The following is a 23,265-nucleotide window of genomic DNA, read 5'->3' on the forward strand; positions in this document are numbered from 1 at the left end:
TTAAAAAGTGGTTGCATGGATTTAAACTTTTCAGGTTAAACTAAATTAAATGATTTACTTTGAGTCAATGTCAAATATTTCGTGTGATTGATTACTTCAATTTTTTTAAGTTGATCCAAGGTTTTTATTTTTTCAGTGTGGATGACCTCATCAACCACTGTTTACCCCCATGTTTTTTTAAAAGCATAATCATAATAAAAACCAAAAATATATTTTTGTATCCATGGTGATGAATTACAACCCACCGGCTCAACATATTTAACACAGATCTAGTAATCTGCTTAATCTGGCAAAAAGAACCGCTCCGTACTGAGATTTACATAATGTAAAAAGAATAACTTAATGAAGACAGGTGCTGATATAAACTCAATTTAAATGTGTTCTTAAAAGGAGGATTGTCCTTTGTTTTGTTTTTCTGCAGTGCATTTCACATAATGAACAATATGCTGATAAATAACTCTTGTTTGTGTGTTCCTCATCTCTAGATTATTATTTTAGATCAAAATCAATGCCAATTAAAGACATGGATAATTGAGCATTGTTGAAGGCAGCTTAAATGAAAGGAGCCATGTTGATTAGACTGATGGCCTATTACGTAAGGGATGTTTAGGCTCATGAAACTCACCTGTGATTAGATGGATGGTTGCTGAATCAGCCCAAAGTAACAAAACGCTAAGAATTCTGTATACAAATCCATCATTTGGACTCAGTGTGGGTTTAGCTTGAAAAAGTGCGGGGGCCCAAATCACCTTTTTAAGTGTGCGGGGGACATGTTCCCCACTTCCCCCATGGCTACTATGCCCTTGTCTTGAAGAAAGAAGCATGTTTGTCTATTTAACATGATCACTATATCAAAACAAACAAAGAGCCCCATCAAATGTGATTACGCAAGATGGAAAGCAATCAACAATGGGAATGAGCACTGATGATCCTTGTCAGATTCTGCTTTTGTGTATAAGCCCTTAAGCAGCCCTTAAGTAGCTCTGTCACATAATACTTTTGGACAGCAAAACATCTTAAAACAAGTACACAGGGCAGGTTGATCAGCACAATACAGGGTTAGTAATGCTATGTGTGCGACCAAATCATGCCATACTCACTGTCTTTGTGCTAGAGCATAATCCTGAAATACATACAGGCTATGATGGCCTTATACTATACTGGTATTTCTAAAAGATAGGCACATTTTATTTACCTTCATTAACTGGTCATCAGAAATTCCCATTGTTCTCATTGATGATTCTAATTAGATTCTATAAAATGTTTTTATAATAAACATTAATTATAGGCAATACAACCCATAGAACATTACATACAGGTATAAATACTTATAATAATAATAATTATCATTATTATTTTCATATTTCAGAGTGAAAATCAGAATCATTTTTATTTATTTTTTGCATTGCAGTACTGAGGGGAAAGGGGTGGTTAATCCTTTTGAAAATAATTTTACAATGAAAACAAAAAATGATTTACCTAAAATATAATTTCTTACTTCTTTTGATTTTGGGGTAAATTATGACTGGATTATATCTATGCATACATTTCAGGTCCTATACTGTATGATCAAGTGGATTCATTACATTTCTAGCTATTTTAATGATGGCCTACTTTAACCAATGATCTGTGAAACATTATATATTGTATCAATGTTTGGAATGTGTTGAAGTTATTCGTGTTACAAAATCATTGGAACAATGCATTAGGAGAGATGACAGCACATGGCCTATTGATAGGCCTATATGTTGAGATTCATTTTAAATAAATTCCCATGCCAGAATAGGGGGAATGAGCAGAAGACATGAAAACATATGACTCACATGTTGTTGAATACAGAGTCCAGATCTCCAGTGCTGCTGAGAAACTGCAGATCTTTATCCTTCGATTTCTTTTTGGACCTAAATGTCGGGAAACGTCTCTTCTTCTTTTCGCTGGGGCTGGTGGGCAGCGAGTCCGGGCATAAATATGCATCTCTAGGGTTGGGGAGCTCGGGGTTCGACGGTAAAGTAATGGACGAACCTGTGAAACTCGCATGTTCGTCTAGGCATGAAGTCCCCCTCAGGCTCTCACTCCTCACAGCATCCCTGTTATCCTTATCGAAACTTTTTGACTTCCCAAATAGCTTCTTAATTTTAGACCCCTTAGATATACTCATGATTGGGTAATTGTACTATATATAAATCCAGTCTAACGAAAATGTCTGAAAGTTTGAAGTACGCACAGTTTGTTTGGCGCGCGCTGGTTATTCTGCGATCTTGACGCGCTCCTGCAGAGCATGGAGGCGTGATAAGGCGGAGCGCAGAGTTTATCTTTTCTTCGTATATAGGCTAGTCGTTTTCTTTGTTTTAAGGTCCCTCTGTAAAAACTGAATCCGGTCTGAAAAGAAAATTTCAAAATTCTATATGAAAACATCGACCATGTGAACAGCTAGGCTCCTCTTTTCTGAATGAACTGTTGTGGATTTTCTGCGTACATAGACAGTAATTTCTAATTCAATGCAATCTCCTGTACATGGGAAAAGGATATAGCGTCTCCTGTTGGGAAAAAATATGGCGACATCTGCATATTAAACGGGGGGAATCAAACCTTGTGGTGGCCGTCTGATATTTGGGAACAATGGAGCTTAAGGCACCCCTTTAGGAACATTTGCTTTTTTTCTGATGGCAAAGTGTGTATCAAAATTGAGAAAATACATTTTTTATGGAATATTATAAAGCAACATAATTTGAGTGAAAATAAGTAATAAGTAGTTAATACTTCTAAAATGCATATAAAATAAGTAGGTTGGGGGGTGTAAAAAGGCCCATGGGGGTTTATAGTGATACAGTTTAGCTATAGGGAAATAGTTATAGGACTAAATGAGCCAACAGCAAATAATTTTGAAATCAAGTGTTTTTTGAGTAACAAATTAAGATGATGCTTATTCAAGATAACCACTTTAGAAAAGGGTTAACCATTTGCTGCTAATTTCTCAAGTAGAACAAATTAATCTCCATTGTGATTGGATCAGTCAATGTGAGTCCACTTTGAATATTTTTCAGAACAATTATTGTAGAACATTTTATTAAAATAATGTGTTTTATAAGGGTATTTTTTACCCCCACATACTATACTTTCACTTATTGTACAGATATTGGAAAAACAAATTATCAACTTGAAAAAAAAAAACTGAAAATGACAATTAAGAATTTAGTCTAAAATGTTAGGGCTATCTACTTTAGTCAGGATGTTCATTGGTTATAAAAATGTTCAACTTTTAAAAAATTATTAACTATTAGATGAAATTTCCTCAAACTCAGATTTTATACACAGCACACAATTACCTCATGGGTCAGGAACATTTTGCAGTGTGTAGTACAGTGACAAACAGGAAAAAGCTGTGGTAGTTGTTGTTAATATTTTGTGTTTTGGAAGAGAAAAATATTTATACAAATATTTGCCCCATTGTACCTTACGTTAACCCAATTAAACTGTATTGAGAACCATGTGTGCCATGACATTTATCAAGGTAGAATTGCCAAATGTATGTGCCAAGGAAGACAATGCTAAAGCAAGTGAACTACCTGCTTTCTGTGGTTATTTAATGCTGCAAATGAAACATTTTCTTAATTTATGTATTCATTAAATGTTTATTACATGTGGTCACAAAATGTAATTATTTGTAGTACACATTATAACATCTAGGCTGCTTATTTTGCAATGGTGTTCTCTTCTGCTGCTTATTGTCATGTCTATATTACATTGAAAATTCAAGAGAATTACAGCGTCAGAAATAGACAAAGAAAGGAAGTGTAAAGATGAGAGAATTAGTTCATTGGATGCATTGATGATGTCCTGAAAATGATCTGGTTTAGCTTATGCAAGGTCTATTAATCCATCTCCAAAACATTCTGATTGATCTGTCATGATATTGACCCCTTTCTGGTTTCTATCTGATGCCCTTTTTATTCACATTTTACTTTAATTTATTTGCTGTGACTGACTGAGTTGTAGACATTCAAATCAATCTTAATCTAGAAAATGAATAAACATTCTGTTTAGTTGTATATGTACAAATAATGTTTATTTTATTGTACTGATTAATAGCCTGTGTCGCACACAGAATAGAACTCATATGGAACAAACATGTTTTAAAAGTAGTAAACATGTAAAGAAGTGTTATCCAATCAAAAATAATGCAGAATTAGATGAAAACCTATTGATTTGTAAATAAGATAATATCGATTGGAAATAAAAGCATATTCATGTACACTTGGCAACCGCATAACTAAAAGTATATACAGTTTATGGCTGCTTACCTCAATCCTGCAACAATCAAGGTAATCTCCTTTTTATGTTATAGCAGTTGATATGGCTGAAGTTGACTTGATTGTTGTAGCCTCTGAAAACATGTGGCTCCTGAGGGCCCCAGGACACACTGATAGGAGAAGAGAAAGAGATGTTCAAAAAGAGAAGTGCTAAATTAGTGAATGAATAAATAAATTTACACACACAGACATGAATAATAAGACTAAAAAATAATAAAAGAAAATTTTCAGACTATTTAAAATTATGCACAAATCTGTTCTATATGTATTAATTAGGATAATGAGCATATCATTGCAATGGAAGTATAAATATTATTTATATATTAGCGAATCAACTATTCAAATGTTTGGGTTACATTCATAAATGTTGAATGTAATAGGGCTATTTCACTGTAAAAACAAGAAAGGTTTCAAGAAAGTTTTTGCTTTTTTAACTCTGTGTCTTTGAATTTGTGATACAATATCCTATTTTAGGTCAAATCCCAATTATAACAAATACTAAAAAGACCACAACCTAAAAGTTTAAACATAAACCATGTTTATTTGTTTATTTTTAATTGTTAGATGCTCTCTTCTCTCTCTTTTCATGCACAATTTCCCTATTTTCATAGGCATATAGGAGAGTTTTTTTCCAATTGGAGTTATAACCGTGCCTTTTTTATTTGTTGTTGTTGTTGTTGCAGACTTGTTTTTTTTGATTGCATACTTTTTATATTTTTATAGAGCAGGCGAGAGTGGACAGGATATCAGAGACTGAAGAATTTGCACGGTGACATACTGAATCAGGGTACCTTCTTTTTTTCAAGTGTCATTTCACATTAAACCAGCCATGGTCGAGCATCTTTTCCCAAAGCAATCCGCTGTTTTGGCTTGAACTGCATGCAAGAACATAGCAGATCACACAACTCCTTGGACTGGGCAGCTGTTTTCCAGCATCTTTCATACATCTTGTACAGTTCATGTCCATATGGAAAATGGCCACACACCATCCTGAATAGCATAATTCCCAGTGACCATACAGTTGCTGTTTTGCCATGGTACTTCTTTTGGAAGTGCACCTCAGGGGGGCAGTATTCTTCTGTGCCCAAATACCTCGTGCAGCCGAATCTCCTTAATCGGTCTCCGCAACAAAAGTCTATCAATTTGACTTGAATATTTATTTTTAAGTTTATGGAACTCTCTATGGAACACGCCACTCTTACAGCACGTGTCTGCAGCAGATACAACTTGAATCATTACAAGACGTGCTACACAGTGGTCTCCAACATGGTGCCCGCGGGCACCTGGTAGCCCGCATGGAGTCTCTGAGTCGCCAGCCGAGCACATTCTATAAATAGCCTGAATTGTAATCTTTCATTTAGTTTTTTAGTTTTTATTTATGATGATGGCATAAAATGAGAAAATAACTAATGGTAACATTTCATATACCATTAAAACATAATAAAATAATTTAAAATATTTAGAATCTGCACGTCGAGCACGTTTAAAAAAAAAAAAACGTAACGTAACTTCTGTGAGTTGAGGCGGTCGCGGGCAGACGGTACATAAGATAAATTGAACTATAAAAAAGAAAAAAAGATTAATTATGGCTGATGATGCAGGTCATGCAAAAAAGAAGACGACTTATTATTTTAACGAGGAGTGGGAGACAGAATTCCTCTTCACTAACGTTAAAGATAAAGCTGTATGCCTCATCTGTGGAGCTAGCATTGCGGTTGCCAAGAGACACAATGCGGAGAGACATTTCACCACAACCCACAAGACCTTCAATGTTCATTATCCACCAGGTACATCACTTAGAAAAGAAAAAGTTAGTGAGATGAAAACAACATTAAGTAGGCAGCAATCATTTTTACAAAACCCGCTAAAAAGTCACAGGCTGCAACCGAAGCTTCATTTAGAGTTGCTCATTTTTTAACGAAACACAAAAAACCTTTCTCTGATGGTGAAATTGTCAAGGAGCAATGACTGTGATAACCAACACTCTGTTTAAAGATCACAAGAATGGAAATGAAATAATGTCCTCAGTCTCCGATGTTCAACTTGGGGCTAACACTATTGCGAGACGAGTCTCGGCTATGTCAGCGAACGTAACGGAGCAGCTGGAGAAAGACTTGGGTTTGTGCAAATGGTTCTCCATCCAGTGTGATGAATCTGTGGATTCTAGTAGTACAGCGCAGCTCATGGTTTTCATCAGAATGGTGTTCAGTGATTTGTCAGTGAAAGAGGAATTTTTAACATTACTGCCCCTCAAGACAACAACGAGGGGTGTTGATATTTATGATGCGGTGAAGAAGTACTTCGTGGAAAAGAACGTGCCATTTGAAAAGTTGGTATCAGTAACAACTGATGGAGCATTTAAAATGCTTGTGAGAAATGATTTACATTTATTAAGCCATGATGTAAATATTCATTTCATTACTTAGACATATTTTGGTGATTAAAAGTAAAGTGAAAAAAGTGCCACAGTGTTTATGTTTATTTTATGACATTTTAAAAATGAGAAATTGTTTATTTTTATATAAAAAAAATGCATTTCTTTCATTTTGCTCTATCGAAAACGTACCGAACCGTGTCAGCACTGTATCATATTGAACCTAACCGTGAATTTTGTGAACCGTTACACACAGAGTTTTTGATGGTTGTTGCTTGAATTGTCATCATCATCATCATATTATTATTTTTATTGCTCCATGGTAAAACACAAAACATTTAATTTTCTTCTTTACATAATTTAAATTCCCATGTGCAAAAGGGAGCAGAAAGAAGATAAAATCTTATAATATCTGTCCCCTATTCCAAAATACAAAATAACATTCTTAAGCAGCTTACAGCCAAAATTACACTGACAAAAAACAATGTTGTTTAAATAACAGCAATTCATGCAGTATAAAAAATCAGGCAATGCCCAGACAGCAAAACAACAAGTAATCCAATACATATACATATAGAGAAAAAAACAAAACAAGACAACAACATGGATCTCACCATATTAATACTAACCAAATTTACTTTGCTTATATCTCTGCTTATGCTAACCGATATTATTAGACCCAATAAAATAAAAATAAAAAATAAAAAAACTAAACAAAACACAACAACAAACCAAACCAAACAAATCCAGAAACAACATAAACCTCACCATATTAATACTGACTAAATATACTCTGTTTATACTTATACTTAAACTGACCAATGTTACTACAACTTTTAAGATTATCATGCAATGAATTCCACAATTTTACTCCCATAACTGAGGGGCACATTTGTTTTATAGTCGTACGTGCAAATTGATGTTTAAAATTATATCTTCTCCTACTGTACTCTTTTTCTAACTGATAATAATGTTGTATTATCTCTGGTAAGATTTTCAGTCTTACTTTAAACAATATTATTAGTGTTTGAAACTTAGCCAAATCTTCTAGCTTTAATATTCTGGATTTAGAAAACAATTTGCTTGTATGTTCTCGATAATTTACTTTATGAATAATTCTTATAGCTCTCTTCTGTAAAATAGATAAAGGTTTTAAATTTGTCTGATATGTGTTCCCCCATACTTCTATGCAATAAATCAAATATGGTATGATGAGTGAACTATAAAGTATTTTCATTGTTTCCTTATTTAATACCTCCTTCACTTTGTTTAAGACAAAAATATTTTGGGAAATTTTTCTTTTAATGTGTGCTATGTGTGGTTTCCATGTTAATTTATCATCCATAGTTACACCAAGAAAACGAAACTCAAAACACTCTCTCAATATCAACTCCATCTATGGATAAAGCTACAGATTCATTTATTTTCCTATTTCCAAAGACCATAAACTTTGTCTTTTCTAAATTCAATGACAACTTATTTACATCAAACCATTTTTTCAGTTTTTTCATTTCATATTCAATAGATTCTACTAATTGTTTAAAAGTAGATGCAATTTGGTTTATTCCTTCGCGTTTTAGCCTAATGGTCAATAAGCCACGAGAGGCATCCGCGTTATATTTCTTTTACAATAGGCTACATAAATAAATAAATGCAATAAATAGCCTAATAAAACCTCATCCGTGGTATAACGCAATATGATTCCAAGGATGCAATAAACATTACATGCACCAGAACTGTACAGTGTTCAAGGTGCCATTTACAAATAAATCGTAGAGGCTACAAAATAATGCAGAATGCAGAGTTCATTTGTTTGCTTGCTTATTGAAGCCTAACGTTTTTCTCATTATAATTGTAATATAATTCTATAATCTGCAATTGTTATAAACATTTTGTAGTTTAATTTAGGCTTTTAGTAGTTATTTTATTTAGGCTAACCGAGGCCAGATCAAATCAATTTAAGGTTCAATTGAGGGTGCTTTAACGTCCGTTTAGCACCATCAATGCAAAAAAAAAATCAAATAAATGTGCAAGTTCAAGCTCCCGCATATGCGCGATATTATTAACATAAAAGCAACAGTAGGCTATAGGCCCTACGCAATATTTCATCAGTTTATGCGAAATTAACTTTGTATTTTATGGGACATTTTTTTTTTTTTTTTCTTTTAAGGCTTTTTTTTATTTTTACCACAAAAATGTTTATCGATTTTGATCAATCTATTTTATCGATTCTATTCCACTGCTGGGGATAGAAATAAAAAAGTCACTCAAACAACATTATTGCAAAGAAACGTAATTAAACTGAAGTGAAATATTTCACTCTAAGGAAACTAATTTTACTGAACTATTCTTAGACCTTAATAACATGCAGCAGAACTTCAACATTTAATTCAACATTTAAATAAACAAAATATTATAAAATAAAAGACATTTACAGTATAGCAATAAACAGAGAACCCTATAAATTAAGACCTATCTTGATGCATAACACTTCTAAACTGTGAATAATGTAAATGCTACATATGAAACTATTTTGTTTCAGCTTTCTGCCTTTTCTATTAAATTATATTTACATTTATGCATTTGGCAGATGCGTTTATCCAAAGCGACTTACAGAGCCCTTATTACAGGGACAATCCCCCCCGGAGCAACCTGGAGTTAAGTGCCTTGCTCAAGGACACAATGGTGGTGGTGGCTGTGGGGATCGAACCTACAACATGTGTTCCTCAACGAACCTAATCTGAATCATATTTAAAGTTATTATAACAGGCTGATGTGCGTCAGTGATTTATTTATAAAAAGCAAATAAATTGCAATTAGTGTAATTTTCGTTCAACTTTTAGGATCAATACAATAAAATCGATCGTTATAAAATGCAGGTGATAAAGACAGATGAAGTGGCTGTTAATGTGTGAAAACCTAAATTAAACATTAACAAGCACCATCTTCTGATTTAGTGGGCTTTGATAACATATTTGTGATCATAAAAGACAATATACACGTTTGGGCGGGTTGCTATGTTAAATTGCTAAAATTCAACAAGAGAAATAGGTATGCTAAAGCTGCATTATGTAAGATTTCTTAACATTTTTTGAGTACATAAACAATCAGTGTTCAAAACAATGTCCTTTACCCTAACTATGGTAAGCCCATCAAAATAATTTGTATTAGGTTTGTATGAGGCTCAAAATCGTTGGCATATTCATCCTTGCGTCATTATGTCATGTCCGCCTTTATCATGCTTTTATGACATTCCTGCTGTGTTAACCGATCACGATGTATTTACTTGTCCGTTGAAGTTACTTTGACATGTTTAATATGTATGACTTCTGATATTGACATCTTGTAATTGCTATATTGCATTTAAGTATATTATTTATATTTTTAATAAAGTATTTTATCCCCATTATTGAATCCTTGTTTTATGTTTTTGGTTTACAGTGTTATTGTGTTGGATAGACATGCTATTGTAGAAACTGAGGCTTCATTATATTAGGTTTGTATTTGGCTCAAAATCGTTGGCATATGACATTCATCCTTACGTCATTATGTCATTTCCGCCTTTATTGCTTGTCATAGCTTTATGAATCTTAACATTCCTGCTGTGTTAACCGATCACAATGTATTTACGTTGTCCGTTGAAGTTACTTTGACATGTTTAATACATATCACTTCTGATATTGACTTCTTGTAAATGGTTTGACTTGTTCATTTTGACAATATTAGCCGTTCCATCTTTAATAGAGGTTTGGGAGGACGATTTAAAGAAGTGGCCTCAGGATGTATGTGGAACCACACATTATCCCTGAGCTCTGCAAGGAGTTCTGTAAGGACATCGTAACATGTTCTTGCCGAAACGACTTGAGCAAACATAATACAATACTCACTAAGACCTTGTTTATAGCTGGTTGGTCTTGTATGTCTGTTTCGCAAAACAATTGTAACATTAGCTGTAACACAGTGACACTGGATTCTTGAAGAACAACCGGTATTGTAATTAATGCACATCATCACAGTATTAAGATGCATCTCGGGTTATCCGATCACATGTGGTCAGATGAGACACATCGCACAAATGCATCTCCTGTGAGCACTTGTGACATATACCAACACATCATAAACTAATAAACTGGAAAAATGTCACAAAAGACAAACAAGCTTGGAAAAATGGAGCACCAGGTACAGCTAATAATAAAATTTAATCACAGTGGAGAGAGGACAGGAAATGGGGAGAACAGGGGTGACCAGGAGTTTAGTGACCAAAGATTTAACATAGATTCTTCAAAGTACTAGCCAACCTTCGACTAGATTACAGCTCTGCACACTGCATTTCGCTCAACCTTCTTGAACCTGGGATGCTATTTCAACAATATTGAAGGAGCACTTAGTGGCTACTTTTGCCACACTGGAAATATTTGAACATTTAATAAATCATTTCCAACGCAGAATGACCATTTAAAAGAAACTAGTCAAGGCAAAAAGGTGATTAAAATGGCAAAATCTGAAAAGAAACGATGACCAATAACAGCACATACAGTAAATTCTTATACATTCATATAACTCTAAACCTCCTGATGTTGATAAAAAAAAATGCTTATGGACATGTTAAGAATCTCTTCTTCAATCTCCTTTTCTTTGCTTGACTTTTTCTCAGCTCTTTGATGATAACCTCTTTTTAATTTTTAGATGCACTTTCCTTTATTTTTATTCTGTTTCTCCTCTGATATTTAACGTCTTCAACTATTATATGCACTTGTTTGTGTGCACACTAAAATAAAACTAACTTTTATTGTTGCAGTGACGACATTTCTTTGTCTCCTGTCTTTTTTGTTGCACACTATTTAAAATTTTTATACTTGTAAAGAAATAGCATAGAGAGGCACATCATACCAGCCATGGTCAAGGATCTTTCCCAAATGGAGCCGCTCTTTTTGGCTTGAACTGCATGCAATAACATACCAGATTAGCTCAGTGGTAAAGATGCTGGCTACCACCCCTGGAGTTCGCAAGTTCGAATCCCAGGGTGTGCTGAGTGACTCCAGCCAGGTCTCATAAGCAACCAGATTGGCCAGGTTGGTAGTGAGGGTAAAGTCACATGGGGTAACTTCCTTGTGATCACTATAAAGTGGTTTGCTCTCTGTGGGGCACGTGGCGAGTTGTGTGTGGATGCCACGGTGGATGGCGTGGGCCTCCACACATGCTATATATATTCGGTAATGCGTTCAACAAGCCATGTGATAAGATGCGTGGATTGATGGTCTCAGAGGCAACTGAGATTTGTCCTCTGCCATCTGGATTGTGTCACTATGCCATCACGAGGACTTAGAGCACATTGTGAATTGGCCATTCCAAACTGGGAGGGAAAAAAAGTTCCTTCTTTTTAAAGAACTTCCTTTAAATTTTAATGTATGTTTTGGTGCCTGCATATTTTTAAAGCAGGATTTTTGAGGTGTCACTAAAGCCTGCTTTTTTATGAATGCCTTAGCAAGGCAGTATGCTTCTCTGTCCACAAACTTCTTGTAGTGGAATTTCCTTAGATGATTGCCACAGCCAAAGTCTATACATTTGACTTCTGTGGTGTCCTTGTTGACCAGCAGGTTTTGGAGTATAATGTCCCTTTGGAACATGCCACGTTTACAGCATGTGTCTATGACAACCACTGTATGTATGGCGCATCACAATACGTGCTAAACCATCTCTGATGCTTCCTCCGTGGTGGTGCATAAAGTGGCAGATGTTTTCAGAGTTTGATGACCCCTCCAAAACGTTAATCTATTTCTACAGTTCATCATACCACTCTAGAAGCTGGACAATATTTGGATTGCTGGAGCCTTTTGCAGAAGCGCATCGAGTGCTTCCTCTAAACAAAATGGGTTGCAATGGTCAGAAGTGTAGTGTAATCCATTTCTTTCACCTTGATGACAAATTTCAGTACCACCTGAAGGCCATACTTCAAACACTGTTCTGAATTCACAGTAACCCTGATTTATCTATTAATAGATCAATATTAATAACACTATACACTGAATTTTTTTTTGTTCATGCATACTCTAAAAGCAGGATTTTTGAGGCAGTCACCAAAGCCTACTTCCTTTTGACGAATGCTTCAGGGGGGCAGTATGCTTCTGTGACCTAAAACTTTATGTAGTGGAATTTCCTGTCCTTTGCAGCAGCTGAAGTCAGTCAACTTCCATGGTGTCCTTGTTCTCTGTCAGGTTTTTAAAGGGATTGTTCACCCAAAACTGAAAATTCAGCCATTGTTTACTCACACCTGTGTTGTTATAACCCCGTTTGACTTTCTTTTTCTTAAATACAAAGGGAGAAATTGTGAATAACTTTTATTCTCAGTGATGTCATACAATGGCATTTTATGGTGACCACCTCTTCCAAGCTTCAAAAGGACACAAACATATAATTTGGGCTGTGTTTTACAGAAAGATCCTAACTTAAGTATCTTATCGTTTGGTAACCATGGCAGTTTCAGTAAGGATCTCATTTAAGACAAAAACTATTACAGAATAAAAAAATTTAAGTGCATTATCTTATCTTAACTACAGTTAGGATTTTCTTCTGTAATATGAATTTGTGAAAAATCCTAATTTGACTTATCAGATCATCAGATTAAGAGGAAGTTTTCTGTAAAACTCACCCAGAAGTCTAATAAATTACTCATGATTGTTATGAAAGCATACGATAAGGTTTGGTGTGAAACAAACCAAATCTAATGTATTCTTTAGTAAAAATGTTCACCGACCGATATTCTTTTGTGAACGTTCATGAGTCTGCACGCAACTTTTACAGCTCTTTGCACAAGAGTAAGAGTAGTTACGCATCACGCGCGAGATGAGGCTTTCAAGCGAAAACTCTCTAGAAAACTAGAGAACAGAACATTTCTGAAGAGTTTGTGGTGGAACAGATGCATTTCTATGTCCAGTCCAAAACATCATCTATATCTTTTGGCATTTACATCAGCCAGCCAGAGATCTATGCTATACTATTAGCTCAAATATTCTCCTCAATATATGCTTTGAGAATAGAGATATTAATTGTTAATGTTGTTTAGATTTGTACATTGCATCTGCTACTACAGTTGTAGTTTTTCCAATTTGAATGTTATCCCCTTTTTTATTCTGTTGTAACCTACGTTTTTTCAAAAGGTTAACTTCTCTTGCCAGGCCATCACTGTAAATAATAATCTTGTTTGTAACTTACTTGCCTGGTTGGATAAAGATAACATTTAAATCTAGTCTTGGAAAAATATAGGATACGTTTCTAAATAATTTTCTAAAGTTGGTGACATAACCGGATATTTGGAGAATTAAAAATAGGATACTCTAGAGAATTAGAGACCAGAATAACCAAACAAAAAATGTAATATAGCTGCCAGAAGTTTATTTAATGAGAGTGCTATGGCATATGGCAATCATGCAGTGTTTTTGTAGTTAATGTGAAACCGGTTTCTTGTTCACACACACAGGTTCATACAAAAAGCCACGCAGAGCACAAAGTACTAACATTCAGTTTCTCAAGAGTAAAACATGGAGGGAAAAGTATGGAGGGAGCAGCTCTTTCTCCATTTCTCAAAAAACAAACAAACAACAAAAAACTCCATTTTATTAGAAATATTTTTCTGGTCTTCCCCTGGTCCAACTATTAAGGTGTCAATTTTCTCCTGCACTAAACACAAAATGAACTGGATAGGCTGAACAAAAAACTCCACCTGAATTTGACACAACCATCTTCTCCATTATTGGATTTGCACAAGCAGAAGCATTAAAAAAACAAGCCTCCTCGAGACCTACAACCAAACTTTTTTTTTTTTTTTTTCCTACAGCGCAGCAACTCACATCCTGCCAAACCATTTTTTTCCTCTTTGCCATCTCTTTTTGAATGTCAAGGCTGTCTTTTTCCTTATATGTTGTATTGGAGTTGTATGTAAAGCTGAATGATACATTGTTCTGCTACCTTGAGAAAACGTATAAGGCCAGAGGTGTCATTAAAAGTCTTTCTGCTACATTCAGTTCATGAATGTATATGTTAATCTCTGAAAACGAAATTATATTTATTATACTTTACAAAATAATAATTATGGCACCCAATTTCTTTCATTTTATCTTTCTCCAAATAAAACTAATTACCCAGTTTAAGATCTGTTTACATTCACAACAGCTCTGTATTAACATAAAAAAAACTCTGAGCCTTTAAAAACAAACTAACTTTACTAATCCTGCTGTGTGGCTTCCTTTGATATCTCGTACCCTTTCAAAATTATTAAATCCCAACCAATCTTTAAATGAGATGCCCCTGGTCTACTTCACCATATCCTTAAAATCATGTTTTGCTACTATTCACAAGTATTGTTAAGGACACTTCATGTGAATGCAAATGTAATTCTACCTCGAGCTACACAGGTTTTTCTTTTCATGTTTTTCCATGCCATGGGATGCAGTTAGGATGGTGCAGCACTCTTCAAATTTAAATAATTATGCTAGAGTGAATAAGGCAGATCTACAGAATACCTTCATATATCTATAGTCACTGTTAAAGAGGTCTTTCCTTCATCAAAAGGCAACAGGTGCTTCAACAAATTCACTACAGTATGTACTACCTGATATGTAAGGTGCCATTTCTGCAAACAACTGACAACTATTGTATATGATATGGACTTCATATTTAAGTGTTTACTTTCACATATTAACATTAAACATATGTACTTCATCTCAAACATCATTTGGAGAATTATGTGGGTCCAGAGTGCTACACTGTTCTAAGACTCTCTGAAAATAAACACTGGAGCTTTCAACACTGTTCATATGCATATAGCCAGAAACAAATAAGAAACTGCTTCATAAGTATTAAGCTTGCAAGCTTAGAAAAAGCATTTTTGTTTTTCATATTTTAAATCCTCAATAAAACAAATGGCTGGTGGACCCACACTGTTATTGCTACATAGTGTGGGTGAAAAGATTAGATATGTGTGCATGTCTAGCACACACAAGCACACACTCTATTAGCCATGGATACAACAACAGTATCTGGCATTTCCTGCTTTAACACTTAAAATAAGAAAAAAAAGAAAAGAAAAAAGACCGAAATATTGAAGTGTGATGGCCTCTCTGGCTGTACTGACAATAAATGAAATATCCTAAAGAACTGCAATGGGAAAGGGGAAAATCATGCATTGGGTATTTAGTCTAAATAAAAAGAGAAGGAAAAAAAAAGGAGTCAATAGCTTGTATTCTCTCTCTCTCTCTCTCGTGTGATGGAAAATAAACAGTCCCAGCGCAGGGAGGGGAGTGGAGGACAACAACAGCCATTATTTGACAAGCCGTTTGGCTACGTCAACATAGGCAATCTCAATCTCCTTGTCGCTGGGACACGTGTTGGTGAACTCCTCGCGCTTGTAGGCGTTGTTTAGGTACCTCCAGATGCCCGTCATGTCATTAGGAATCGCAAAGCCTCTATACTTCTTTGCCACCACCTACAAACCGATAGAGAAATAAATGTATTGGAAAGGCAGAGCTGTGTCCACTAGATTTTGACCGATTTGATGAAATATTTTGTATAAAATATTTTTGAATAAAAATATTAAAAAACATGAACTATTCTAAAATGCTCTATCAGCAGCACAGTTTAACTTTGGCTTTGACGTTACCTTGACTATGTGGAGTTTGGGTAGCAGATTGCAGTCAGCCAGTGTCATCTCCTCACCATCTAGGAACTTGCGTGTAGAGGCCTTCATCTCCTCCATGCTGTTGTGGTCAATCTCGTCCGGCAGAGGGGAGCACAGGTACTCATCCAATTTCTGCAAGGTCTTCAGCAGACCCCTTTCCAATCCTGGACACCAGTTTAGAGTTAGTTAACATTTTTACTTATTATTATTATTATTATTATTATTATTTAAATGTTGCAGTGTGTTAATGTAAAAGGTTCTCTTGGTTCATTTCTGTCTGAGAACAGTTCGCAATATTTATTGCCTACTGTATATTTGAACGCCCCAAAAGGACTCACTTCAGGAGGGGGAAGATTTAAAGGGATAGTTATCCTAAAAATTTTAATTTAGTCATCATTTACTCAGTTATGTTGTGAAAAACCTGTATGACTTTCTTTCTTCATTGGAACACAAAAGGATAAGTTTGGCTGAATGACAGTCACCATTCACTTTTATTTTATGGAAAAAAGATGCAATGAAAGTGCATGGGAACTAAGAGTAACAGAATTGTGATTATGATGATTAATTGTCTATTTTAGGGCTTTCACTGTTTAGACGATTAATTGTCAAGCAAATTTTCATTCTTCTTAAGGTGTATGTGTGGTTCATACACAAGTCGTTTACTCACCCTTATGTCATCTGAAACTCGTATGACTTTCTCATGCGGCACAAACGAATATTTTTTAATAGAGATGTCATGTATGTTTGCCCATACAATGCAAGTGATTTTACATAAAATTATCAAGCTTCAAAAAAGGACATAAAATCAGCATAAAAGTAATCCATATGACTCTTCTGAAGTGATCCAATTTATTTTGGGTGAGAACAGACCTTCTTTTACACTATAAATCTTTTCATTACAGCCTCTAAACAAGATCATGATTTCAAACTTGATTACACTTCCTAGTGCTTATTGGCGCTAGGAAGTGTAATCGAGCTTTAAATCATGATCGAAAAGGAGAATACTGATATATTTGGATATTTTCACTTTGGGGTAAACTCCCTTTTGTTGCCAGAGGTTTAGACATTAATGGCTGTGTGTTGAGTTATTTTGAGGGGACAGCAAATTTACACTGTTATACAAGCTGTACACTCACTACATTGTAGCAAAGTGTCATTTCTTCAGTGTTGTCACATGAAAAGATATAATCAAATATTTACAAAAATGTGAGGGGTGTACTTAATTTTGTGAGATACTGTATATATAAAAAAACAGGCACTGAAAGTAACTAGTGACTCAGGCAAACATTCTGTCTAGTATCTCCTTATTGTGTTGCATGGAAGAAAGTCATACAGGTTTGGAACAGCAAGATGGTGAATAATGACAGAATTTCCAATAATAATAATAATAATAATAATAATTCTGTAGTACATGTTTATTATGTAATTTGTGAAAGTAACGAGTTACTAACTACTTGAGTACTTTTTAATTGGATCCTTTCTTACTCAAGTAATTATTTATGTTAGTACTTTTACTTCTACTTGCGTATTTTTTAAGTAATTGTACTTTTACTTGAATACAGTTTTTGGCTGCTCTAACCACCTCTGTCTAGATGCTGAAAGTGTAAAAAATGTAGTGTTTGGATGCACTTCCACTAACTGCCACAAAACGGCATAATTTCACTTTAGTGAAAACTGAGTCCCACACCTCATATTCTAATATCAAACCACTGTTTATTGAATGGTCATATCTGTTTATATCATAACAGATAAAAGTAAAAAAAAAAAAAAAAAAAGACAGACAGCGCTGTCTCCTAGCAGTGAGACAATGTTGACAGACTCCAGCTGGAATGGAGAGCCTTTTATCACCCACAGTCAACATTTCACTTGGGTGGAGACTCTTGAAGTTAGTTTATGTTCAGGGTCACTGCCAAACTGTTATTGAGCTGAGGCGGCTTTGAGATTGTGCAGTATTGCATCAAGGCAAATTCTTTGCATATATATCACACTGAGGCCAGTTCTACAAAACACACCATTAATTAAAATGGTTCAGTGACTCATTTTAACCAAATCTGAACTTAAAGGGATAGTTCTTAAGAAATTCCAACTTAATTTGCTTACCCTAACATTGTCCCAAACCTGTGTGACTTTCTTCCATGGAACACAAATGGCAGGGTGTTAAGGACTGACAGCCCTAATCACCATTCACTTTCATTGTATGGAAAAAAGGATGCAATAAAAAGAAAGGGACCGACAGGTTTAGTCACCAAACATTCTGGCTAACATTGCTTTTGTGTTACACAGAACGAAGTCAAATACGTTTAGAACAACATGAGGGTGAGGAAATGACTCCAGCATTTTCATTTTTCGGTGAACTAACCCTGAAGCTAACAGTGAAACTGTTTACTCTGGGAGTTGATACAGATATCAAATAGTAGCTCTCCCTGCAGCACTAAAGTATTCAAAAGAGCCACTGGATCCCAGCCATGAGTTATCTGAACGAGTGACAACACGGTTTACATACACAACATATGATGAGGCATAGCAACCATAACCAGGTCTAATATCTCAAACAAGAACAATAACAAATGTTTATGCATTTCAAATGAGCTTATTAAGCCCACTGAATTTTTCCACTGAACAATGGACACTCAGGCTCATCAATGTGCACTTGGCCTTTTGAAGTGTCTTGCGAGAATGAAATCTTACTGCTTACCCTCGTTGGCATCAGGTTTGGAGTTTTTGATGAAAGCAGAAAACTTGGCGAATATATCCATGCCTGCAGTGTTGGATTCTGGGTGCCTGGCACCAAGTTTGGAGTACCTAAATGTGCGCACACACACACACACCCACAAACACAGGGTATCAGTCAAATTCATTCTTAACGTTGTAAAGTTGACCTTCAATTTTTGACAATGTGTGGACAGGCATGTAGGAGTGTACATACACTTGGAGACACTCAAATTTACAAGCACGCTCTTTCACTCACTTTGGCGGGGAGAGGACGTCTTCTAAGAACTCTTCGATCTTGTTGACGTCTGTCTTGACATCTCCATTAAAGGTGATGAAGGGAGGGTGGGTTCCTGGGGCCAGATTCTGCAGATCAGCTGGTTTTCTACAAAGAAGAAAAACATTGTTATACGAGTAACATTTTAACAAATATCAATGGTGTACGTATGGCGAGTATTGCTATATTATATTGGTCGATATTAGCCTTTCACCGATATATGGCATCTGCATTTGACTACCGATATGCGCAGATATGAAAACTTTTTTCAGAACATATAATGCAGAAAACAAAGCTTGAATTGGTATCATAACGTATTATGACAGAGCAGAGCTTACGGTTGTCTTCTCGGTAAGTTGTTAACTAGTTTGTGAAATACATACTGGAAGTTAATAAACAATGACCCCATCATTTTCCCTAGCTACTTAGCTACTTTCATTGCTTGTCAGCTGAATGAAGGATAATGTGCAAACATGTATTCACCAAACTGTTTTGTTCAGGATTCGCAGTTTGGTACCCCCTTCAACCGAAGAATTCCAGTCGTTTGGATTTACAAAATGTAATATTTAAAGTCTTTTCCACCGTTGAAAGTTTCCCCTGAACTTGTATGGCAGAATAAGGTAAAACACTACTGCCGCTGTTTATCTCTTGTCTCGGCAGGTGTAAATGCTTCTTGTTTTACAACCTGTGCCTAATTGACTGGAAGTATTAAAACAGTCAGCATTTGACTGATACTAAACATACAGTACTGATGTTTATTTAGCTATTTACTTTATTCTTTATTTAATTGGTCAGCCATTGACTGATACTGAACATACAGTACTGATGTTTTAGTTATTTATTGTATTTATTTTTTATTTTCTCACTGTTTGTTTCTAGAATGTATAATAATAATAATATCAAATATTTAAATATTTAAGAAAGCAGCCTTCTGAGTACATTTGCATAGTCATATCGGTGTACAATCCACATAGAAAAGGTCTGTTTTCATGCCAGCTCAAAAATCAACTATATCGGCCACCATATTGGTAATCGGTGAATGTTCCCCCTCTAAAATCAGTATCAGTCTCAAAAATCCCATATCGGTGAGGCTCTAAATGTGAGAAGTGTTATTTATTGTTTATATACTTGCTCCTATCCCAGCTCAATATGCAGAGACAGCTACAAGTAGTATTCCCATTACAGGCTTTTGCGATTACTGAAAGATTTTTAATAACTTGCCAATGAATCATTCAGATCAATCTGTGAACCCATTCGACCAATTCATTGAAAAGAGCAATATATATATATCAAAAATACTACTAATAATAAATAAATAAGAATGCAATTTTTTTTATAAATAATATTTTATAAAATACAAAAAATTATAATTCACTCACATTTCAGACATCACTATGGTTTCACTATAAAATATTTTAATATTTCATTTGATATTCTGTTCCGTATTGCTATAGAAATTTCCATAAATTTTCAAGGTCTGGAAAAGGACATTTTAAAATTCCCTGGTATTCCATGGGTGTGAAACCTCTGTCTGAGTGAACCATTTGTTGGTTGATTCCCCTGTAAAGTGTTAACACTGACGCTATTAAAACGCTTGTCTGTTTGTTAGAACAGCAGCAGGGCTCAACCAATGATGTATGGTTTTCAGGAAACCTCTTTAACAACAGCCTTTAATTTAGCAATTCCATTTGATCACACTAGTGGTCCAAAAAATTACACACTTTATCTTTAATAATGAACCATTCATTGACAAGAGATGAGCCTACAGCTGATCTTAACATTAGTTAACATTGAGAATCAGATTCTCTCAAATATAACATGAGACCAAACCAATTAAGACTGTCTGTAGAAATGTTTTATTATAGAACAGGAAGCCAGCATGGCCAAGGCCATTTTATAAACTGCAGTTCTTTAGAATTCAGGGTGATAAGATGCCCTTAGGGAACACACACAGTCCTCAATATAAAGGGGTTTTCCAGAGCACTCCAAGCCGAACACGAACACACACACGCACGCACGCACACCCACACGCACGCCAGGAGTATTCAAACAAATAAGAGTTTGTAGGATAGATGTTTGTGTGGCAGTTACACAACTTATCACTACATAAAACAAATGTAAATGTTTATTTGAATAATTGACATTTTAAAAAGACAGTTGGGCAATTCTAAAATGACTCATCAGAAACTGCTAATGTAGGCTCTGGCATAGAGAATGAAATTAAAACATAAACAGTAGCTTATTTCAAAAATCATATATCGTTAAAAAGCACAATCTCCTGGTCTAAAACCTTTTCTGGACATGAAGATTCTATGAGGGTTTTGTAGGTAAAGAAATTTGCATACAGGTAAATAGTTTATAGTACACTCTTGAATGCTCTTAAAGTTATCCTAGCCCATACTCTGTTTAACACCAAATTATCCTTAATTATAGAGAATTTTGTAATGTATTAAAATAATCACTAACTGCAGTTCTTTAGAATCTCCCTAACAGCCCTGTTGACCACAACACACACACCTCTTCAGGTCCACAGTGGTGACATTGAAGACCACACCCTTTAGCCACAGGATCATGAAGAGACGCTGAGAAAATGGACAGTTACCAATACTCTCTCCATCACTGCCCGCCTGAAACAGAGAGAGAAAAATGATGTAGAAAAAAGTCATTCCAATGGGTTCAAGAGTAAGTTGCTCAATATCTGCTACACACACACACACACACACACACACACGAGGGCGAGCTGACCCCTGACTTAAAAAAAACATGTCAACTATTTCCAGAACAATAAACCTGTGATAACACACAGCATAGGTGGAGATACAACATTTTACAGTATTACACACTGTCTCTATGTGTGTGTCCTTGTAATACCACCATGACCAACCCAAGACCCTAAAAGTCCTGAGCATGTACAGCAAATCCTGGCTATAAACATTTATATACATAGGACCACTCAAAACTGATATATTGGTATGATGCAAGTTTGATTGAATGTATAATGTTAATGAATGTTTTGGAAATGTAAACCCGTTTTATCACACCAAATGTTTGGAAGCTTCAATTATTTCTGAACTCAAACTCTATATAATAGATATTCAGTCGGCTTTAAAGCATCTCATTGTACACATACGGACCTATTCAAAGTTTTAAATAACATTCTTTGTGCACTAGACAAAGGTGATATAATATTAATCCTCTTAGAATTTAGCACAGCTTTTGACATAATCGATCACAATATTATCATCTCTTGCCTTGAACATCGTGTAGGACTAAAAGGGTACCAATTTACATTGTTTTTTTCTTATCTAACGGGCAGGACATTTTTGGTCTGCATCGAAAAACATACATCTTCTAAAGCGCACCTCCCCTGGGGAGCCCCCCCAAGGCTCTATCCATGCTCCCATCCTTTTTCTTTATACATGCTCCCAATTGGAGAATTTTTTAGAAAACGCAGGGTGCATTTTCACTGCTATGCAGACGACATGCAAATGTATTTGCACCTGCGACGCTCCATGCTAAAACACACTCGACTCTGAGTTGAGCTGTCTAAGAGACATAAAATCATGGATGTCTAAAAATGTTCTTAAATTAATCGAAGACAAAACTGAGATTATTCTATTTGGTCAAAATAACAACATCACTCAACAACTAAATTCCTGTACACTGTCCGAATACACTAAAACAAATGTGAGAAACTTGGGATTTGTTTTTGACAACAATCTCAAAATGGATAAACAGATAAATTCAGTTGATAGATCAAGCTTCTTTAACTTACGCCTCTTATCCAAAGTGAAACCTTTCCTGTCTCCATCAGACATTGAAAGAGTTATACATGCATTTATCACATCTCAGTTTGACTACTATAACTCTTTAGCGCCAACACGCTTTCAAATGGTACAAAACGCAGCAGCCAGCCAGACTC

At 35.2% G+C, this 23,265-nt stretch overlaps 3 protein-coding genes across 3 annotated transcripts in view; all 3 read right to left on the reverse strand.

Moving 5' to 3' along the window:
* Positions 1-2,329, reverse strand: part of LOC127656668 (beta/gamma crystallin domain-containing protein 1-like) — a 68,310-nt gene extending 65,981 nt beyond the window's left edge. The window contains exon 1 of the mRNA XM_052145089.1: positions 1,824-2,329. Within this exon, the coding sequence (XP_052001049.1) occupies positions 1,824-2,158 (335 nt within the window). The 5' untranslated portion in view covers positions 2,159-2,329. The remainder of the gene's footprint in view (positions 1-1,823) is intronic.
* Positions 2,330-4,317: 1,988 nt separating this feature from the next.
* Positions 4,318-15,311, reverse strand: LOC127656754 (serine/threonine-protein kinase pim-1-like). Its single transcript, XM_052145225.1, has 4 exons — positions 15,293-15,311; positions 12,199-12,343; positions 5,256-5,420; positions 4,318-4,420 (listed from the first exon to the last, which is right to left on the reverse strand). Exons 1-4 carry the CDS (start codon positions 15,309-15,311, stop codon positions 4,318-4,320), a joined length of 432 nt encoding a protein of 143 aa, XP_052001185.1.
* Positions 14,036-23,265, reverse strand: part of LOC127657007 (chloride intracellular channel protein 4) — a 37,415-nt gene continuing 28,185 nt past the window's right edge. The window contains exons 2-6 of the mRNA XM_052145621.1: positions 21,861-21,970; positions 19,326-19,451; positions 19,053-19,159; positions 16,340-16,521; positions 14,036-16,165 (exon numbers count right to left, since the gene is read on the reverse strand). Coding sequence (XP_052001581.1) covers positions 16,001-16,165; positions 16,340-16,521; positions 19,053-19,159; positions 19,326-19,451; positions 21,861-21,970 — 690 coding nt within the window. The 3' untranslated portion in view covers positions 14,036-16,000. The remainder of the gene's footprint in view (positions 16,166-16,339; positions 16,522-19,052; positions 19,160-19,325; positions 19,452-21,860; positions 21,971-23,265) is intronic.

Source organism: Xyrauchen texanus, chromosome 16, assembly GCF_025860055.1.
Source record: "Xyrauchen texanus isolate HMW12.3.18 chromosome 16, RBS_HiC_50CHRs, whole genome shotgun sequence".
In the NCBI taxonomy this organism is placed as follows: domain Eukaryota; kingdom Metazoa; phylum Chordata; class Actinopteri; order Cypriniformes; family Catostomidae; genus Xyrauchen; species Xyrauchen texanus.